Source organism: Anopheles funestus, chromosome 2RL (genome assembly GCF_943734845.2).
Source record: "Anopheles funestus chromosome 2RL, idAnoFuneDA-416_04, whole genome shotgun sequence".
NCBI classification, from domain to species: domain Eukaryota; kingdom Metazoa; phylum Arthropoda; class Insecta; order Diptera; family Culicidae; genus Anopheles; species Anopheles funestus.
This window is the reverse complement of record NC_064598.1, coordinates 77,811,765-77,818,704: the sequence shown is the minus strand read 5'-3', so window position 1 is coordinate 77,818,704 and position 6,940 is coordinate 77,811,765. Positions and strand designations below refer to the sequence as shown.

The 6,940-nt window shown below is 39.1% G+C and overlaps 1 protein-coding gene across 1 annotated transcript; it reads left to right on the top strand.

Moving 5' to 3' along the window:
* Positions 1 to 2,683: 2,683 nt before the first annotated feature.
* Positions 2,684 to 6,412, top strand: LOC125764005 (uncharacterized). The gene is made up of 2 exons (XM_049427765.1): positions 2,684 to 3,571; positions 5,704 to 6,412. Exons 1-2 carry the CDS (start codon positions 3,256 to 3,258, stop codon positions 5,754 to 5,756), a joined length of 369 nt encoding a protein of 122 aa, XP_049283722.1. The 5' UTR covers positions 2,684 to 3,255; the 3' UTR covers positions 5,757 to 6,412.
* Positions 6,413 to 6,940: the final 528 nt, after the last annotated feature.

Below are 6,940 nucleotides of genomic sequence, written 5' to 3'. Positions count from 1 at the left end.
AAGGAACGCACGGAAAGATCGTTTACTTCAACCATACAGACAGCCGCTTAAACATTTCCATCCTCAGTGGAGTAACGACGGCCTCGACCATATACTTTTGCAACAAAGTGTAAGCGATGTTTTGCATGAGAGAAACATCAGAATTGTAGTTCATGTGTTTTTTTGTTCTTCTGCGTTTTTCTCATCTTTTCCTATTTCTTTTTCTACATCTCTTTGCTGCATTTTACTTCCGCAATTTGGTGCTGCACTGCAACACAATCGAAATGCAGCACGCGGCACGCAAAGATGTAACGTGGAAATAAGTTATTTCTTGCCAGCAGCTGGAAAATTATTACCCCATTGGGAGCTTGCCAAACGGCGTTGAACGAACGAAACCATCCAACCTACCAATGGCGCTAGCTCGGAAGATTATCTTCGGTCGGCTGCCCTGAGTTCTTTTCATTCTCTGTACGAGAATGTGTGTGGCTGTGTGAATGAATGCGTGTATGTGTGTTCTTAGCCTCATGAACAGCGAAGGGATGCTAATGGGCGTGCACAATATCATCATCATCGAAATTGCAACCAGGCGCCTCCACTCGATTTCGGTTTTGTCGATCGAGAAGTGGGGTGGTGGGGAGTGGAGATAAAAAAAAAACAGTAGAAAAAATCAAACCCACCACCAAGCGACTGATGGCCAAATCCTTTTTCACTTCCTATGGCGCATTTTAGCAAATTGATTCCCACAACGATATCCATCCTTTATTGCGGGGTTCGATGTGCCATTTACCAGCGAGGGGAAGGAGTGTGGCATTATATTGGGGGTGAGGTAACCATTTTTGTAGAGCTCTTCTTCATTTTATTTTCTTTTGCCGCCACCATTCCTTGGTTCGTCCAACCAATACAATGGAGCACTCGAGGTGGAGAGCGAATGATGGAGCGTAGCAGGTGTTTAGTGATTTTACGAACAAATTCAACTATTCAGTGATTTGGATGGAAGTGCAGCATCGAACCGCAAAAAAAGATGGATAGTACCGATTGACAAAAGATATTTCAAAGTGCATCGATCTTAAGAGATGCCGAAAGATGGTGAACGAGCCGGTAAATAGAGATCGGATGAAGATGTTGCTACCGCATAGCTATCGGGATAACGATGCATATTTTTTATCGTGTGTCCTTCAAACAATATGATGATAAGATGTGCTAAAAGGCATGCTTGGCAGATGCAACTTTTGATGATGCTCGTCAGTTGAGTGTCTTTTCCGTGGTATTCATAACGACTTAAATCACCTTGAGCAATTGTGATGAACTATATAGTACCTACATTATTAATAGAAAGAATGTAAGAGTCCTTGAGCCACTAATAATTAATTTTATATTATGTTTATTTCGTGGTATTTAGGTATGTACAGATATTTAAGGATTCAAACCTCAGATATTGTTGTCAGATATAGGAATGTGACTCAAAAAGTGGACATTGAAGTGATACTTAAGGATTCTACAGTTTTTCATGCATTCTGGCAAGGTAACTACGGTATTCATCCAAGGATGATATACGCGTAAAATCTTCACTTCCAATAAGCTTCTCCTGTTCCGGAAAGTAATACCTTACACCATAATGATGTCAGAGGTACTGGCCATATGAAAGGAACAGTTTGTCCCGAAGAGTGATAGACTGAAACCCTTTCAATAATACCCGGAAGACCACTTTAATTTACCGATGAGAACTGGGCTGCAGGAGTTTCAGTGTTGGAAGTGCCGAAAATTCATAAGGCATGTCGGGAAATATTACTTGATGCCACCACTCGTCGACCAGTTCTTTTTGCAACAATATTAAAATCTTTTATTATTTCCATATCTTAAAGATAATTTCATCCTTCTGAAACCTGTGTTGGACTATGAGGTGTGACTTTTCATCAATTCATCATTAGGACATTTTTTATGTTTTCGTCATTCCCCATTTGCAATTAAAAGTTCTTAAAGAAATATTTCACTATTTGGTTGTTAAATTGAATTACAAAACACGCCCAAAACGGTGTTCGAAAACGCACAGCAAATTGTACTTTTAGCTGAACAAATAAAATACCTATTCAAACCACGAATGCAAAATGTCAGTTCGGCATCCACCCATACCGCACGTATCAGTCAATGAATTCCATCAATACCGGCGATTTATTTATATTAAGTGAACTGCTCATCCGGAAAACGAAATGCAAACACAAACACAAAAAAGTGGCAATTCGCGGGTGTTTGATTTTACCTTTCTGGCATTCATTTGATTTTGTTCTTTCCCTTTCACTGCCAACAAACGGGGGTGCACTTTTTAATGAACGCGCTTACTCAACAAAATAGCAAACCCCGATTCAATTTTACGTGCAGCAGGGTAAAAAGAGTTCAGCGGAAAAAAAACACAAAGCGGGAAAATTCGAAATAAAAAGTAACAAAATGCGTTAAAGTTTTCTCATTCCACTGTGGCATCGCTCATTCCAAAGAGCCGTTCCCCTATTAGCCGTTCGTAAAATGGACGTTTTGTTTACACACATTTCGGTTTGTTTGTACGATCATTAGGTTTCGGCTTTTTGGCACTTTTAAGGACTGCAATTTACGTGACACACTCTTTTTGTTCGTATGCTTGAAACGTCATATTGAGCAATTTTTTAATGGCAAACGGCAAACAATGGTGAACAATATAAAGCATTCTTTTTTGCAGGGAAAAGGTCAAACAAATGGTCATAACTGCATGATGCATTTGATACGCTGAAGAATTCACAACTTGCTTCAGCTACACCACTTTTCCCGTGCCGTGTTGAAAGTGATTTGTTTCAATAGGAGAATTCTCTTTGATGATGCCCCATTCCCCCCAACTAAGTATGCCACCGACCAAGGGTGAAACTTCCCGGAAATGGGTAGGAATTCATAATACACTCGGTAGCATGCTAGACAAATGGGGTGAGCTCCCCATTTCTTTTGCGTTGCTCATTTGGGAAAAGTTTTCGGGTGGACGAATGCTTCGGTTTTGAAGTATCATCCACAAACGACTGGCCAAATGTTGGACAACTTCTGGTGGAACGGTATAACTACCGGTTATTGCCATGTGTATAAGAAGGACAGACAACCAGCTAGATGGATGGAAGGGCATGTTTTAAGCCCTTAAGCGTGCCGTAAGCATAAAGCGGAAAATCTGTCGAAACAAGTTTTTCGTACAACCCATCCGTGCATACCGTATCACCCGTAAGACGCCCCGGTAAAGGAAACCCATCGCTGAACTACATCTGGACGATGCATCTTGACCAGCAAAATGAACCGAGGGTGTGCTGTGACCTTCCCTCCCCTGGAATGGAACGGAACAAAGCGAAACAATTCGAACAATGCTGCTTGTTGGAAGTTTTGCTACGACCGGAAGCAGAGTGGCGTACGTTTTTACCTTCCGCCATTGAAATGACGACTAGCCACGACCCACTACTAACGGCACTGCCAACCAACTCGCCCACACTATTGCACTCGTCGTACGCTGTATGCAAGTTATGCAATGGTGGAAGTCTTCAAAAGCGAACTGGCCAAGATGCCCCGTATGGTGAACTATGCAAGAAAACAGGTGAGTTTCGTTGGCATTCCGAAAGCCAAACATCGTGTACCAAACACGGGGAAAACACCGCACCATTTCCCAACTAAAGATGCATTGCAATGTTTGCCTGGGTGTGTTTTGTGTTGTTTTCGTTTGGTCCATGTTTTCTTCACCGTGGGCAAATTAAACAAAAGCACAACTATGCGGCAAATAATATTAATGTCTAAACATGCTCACACAACTATTCCGAATGGTAGGTAACATGTTCCGGACGTACATGAAGAGTTCTTTGATTTGACAGCTGAAAAGCATACGAGGGTACTAGGGCTTGAAGTATAGCTGTCTCATTTCATGATTTATAATTAAGTTTTTCCATACGTTTGTAGATATGAAAGATATTCACAACGTTTTTATGGAATAGAACTTAACAGCTGTTTCGGAAGAGAGGCTAGATAATTACAAACACAAACTGTTTAAGTTATATTTAAGAATATATCTAAATTAAAGCAATTCGCTATTCATGTTCAAAAGGAATGTTTGAACACTACTAAAAATACTAGTTGAGCATACTACGGGGAAACATGCGACATATCGCTACCTCACAAAATAGTATTGAACTAGGGAATCATGAAAAAAACCTTCTTCCTCGTTTACCAAGTAGTGAAAACCAAGAATTACTGCTTGGGAAACGATTGAAGTCGAAGTAAGTTCTCCGACTAGTCTTTGATCATACGAGAGTCCGTAACTGGTAGCGATCGTTTAACAACATAAGGCATACGGCGTATGGAACATATGGCCTAAGTTTAAGGTCTCGAAAAACTTTGAGGCTTTGAAGTGCCAGCAAAATACGGTGGAGAAATAGCGGAATTCCAAGGAAGTTGGATTCCTTTATCGTATCACACAAGCGCCTCTCAGAAGAAGAAGTGAAGAAGAAGAAGACAACATTAGCCGTTGTGCGGAAATGGGATTGTTCATCCAGATGATATTCTCTATACTTTGCGTATTTACTAAGAATACAAGTTGGAAGAATTGTTGAGATCAACTAAAGAAATCTATTTCAAATTCTTGTTGTCCAGAGGTTCTCCTAGCTCCGTCACGTCGGTCTCGTCATGAAAGTGATACTAGCTGGTAATATGACCTCTAAGCTTGTGCAATCTAGGATCACCAGGGATTCAGAAAATGTGACGCCAGACTATGCTCTAAATGTTAGGAATTGTGGAAATATTGGACGAAGATTTCAACAGTATGAAATCGTTTAATTGTTGCACGACGTCAACCATGTATATTAGCAAATCTCTTTAAAATAAGTTTTCATTTCAAAACAACACACTACATACAAATTTTAATATGGAACTCTAATTAATATATTTTTATTATAGCTTCATTCGAGCAAAACAGCTGTTGAAAAAATTAATTTGGACAATAAGTTAGTTTCCATCTATTACACACAAACGATCATTTTAGCACAAGAAGACACTGTGATGCGTGAAATGTACAACCTAAAGAAAAAAAAATTGACGCATTTTCTTTGTTTCTTCTGACGATAGCTGGTAGTTGTAAGTTTTCGTATCGAGTCTAGTTTCGTTTCGGATTCCATAATATGGTTTTTTACTCCTTTCCATCTTTTACACATTTTATTCACCAAAGTGCACTTTTCAGCAAGAGAAACAAAAGTAAATTGAAAAGAATGCATTTTGCTTTGCGGGTTTTTTTTTTGTGTAACGCGTCACCGCCCTTTGAAGCAGATAGTAGCAATAGTTCCTTTTTTTGAGTTGAAAGTTTCTTGTCTTGTTCTATTTCTTGAGGCACATTTCACCTCTTTTGGTTGATGCTTTCGTTGCGATGCAAAGTTTACAAAGAAAAGAATAAAGTTTTAGAAATGGCCAAGTTTGGTTAGAACAATGGGTAAATCCTTCAGGACAGATGTTGCACAGTTTTTCTATACTTTCAAATGTATAATTACAAATATTTACTTCTTTTACAATAAAACATGATGAAGTTAATCATAATAGGTGCTTAAAAAATAATTTATTAATTTTAAAAGTAAGATTTATTTTTTGAACAAAAAAGTCTTATAGATGTGTAAGCATAAAGCGAAATCAAGTTATTATTTGATTTTAACTAATTTTGAAACCATTTTCTCCCATTTTTTTCCATTCAAGCACAAACTTTCAACAGCTGTTTTGCTCGAATGAAGCTGTACATTTTAACTTAATAAAACGTACCAGAGAGAAAGCGAACCGGGAAGAATGCTACGGCCAGTAAAGACAAAACCACAACCCCGCGACACACATCGTCCCAAACCAACCGAAACGAAAATAACACGCTGTAGTACACGGAACAGAATGCTTAACATTTCCGTGTGCCATGGGCCATTGGGAAGACACAACCAACTCGATCGCGATGCAACGCTCGAAACACCACAAAAGACAATCGCGGAACAAGCGACGGAGCTGACCACGGCATGGAAAACGTCTTTTCCAACGATTCCAATACACTGAAGCCCGCCAAAACCGCCCATCGTGAGGAGCGTAAAACAATGACACCCGAATGCATTGTTGCAATCGGAGGGAGTATGCGGTGGGTAGAAGGGTAGGAAAAGGTCGCTGGAAGCGACTCGGACCAGGAGTCTGGAAACGATTGAAATAATGAAAGCAATAAGCAGATAGTGAAAACTCCACACCACACTGCGCGAATCGTGCCCAGTTGTGGACGGGTGTTTGACAACAGTCTCGAGGGTTCTTTCTTCGTTGGGGTTGTATTGTTTTTATAATATTCAGTAGATGGTAAGATGAGTAATGTACCAAGTAGGATTCTAGTTTGTGGTTGCCTTCGTGGAAGTGTGGCAAAGGAAAACCAGTATCGAGGCAACAAGGTAGAAATAATTTAATTTTTTTTTTTGTTTAACTTCACCTTCATGTAATTTTAAAACGATTCATTTACAGTTTCAATTAAGGGCAAATGCTTTATTAGAATCTAGTTAGTACAGCTCAAATTTAATTGACTAAATTAAATTTGAAATAAATTAACATAATCATATTTAAAAATTTTATTGAATTAATATCACCAAACGAAAGGATTCAATTTTAAATGCTTAATCTTCCCTCTACATCAAAGGTTTCCCTTATGCGTGGCACTTTTCAATCGACAGCGTACGAACAATGCAAATTTAATAGAAAAAATTGCTTTGTTCTGCAGCAATTGTTTTAATAACATGGTACACTCCCAAGGCATTTGTTTCCGTTTCTTGAAAACGAGAGCAGTTAATTAATATTCCCTTCTTGGATGGTTACAAACTTCTTTCAGATGTTCCAGTTCTGCATTTCGTACGAGGTTGTTTTTACATCGTAAAGGTTTCGTGGAAGTATGTACAAAAAATCTTGTAGTAAAAAGTGTTTT

Coding starts and splice junctions, on each gene's coding strand:
- LOC125764005 (XM_049427765.1), top strand. CDS start 3,256: ATGCATCTTGACCAGCAAAATGAACCGAGGGTGTGCTGTGACCTTCCC. Junction 3,572..5,703: donor TGAACTATGCAAGAAAACAG/GTGAGTTTCGTT, acceptor TTTCCATTCAAG/CACAAACTTTCAACAGCTGT.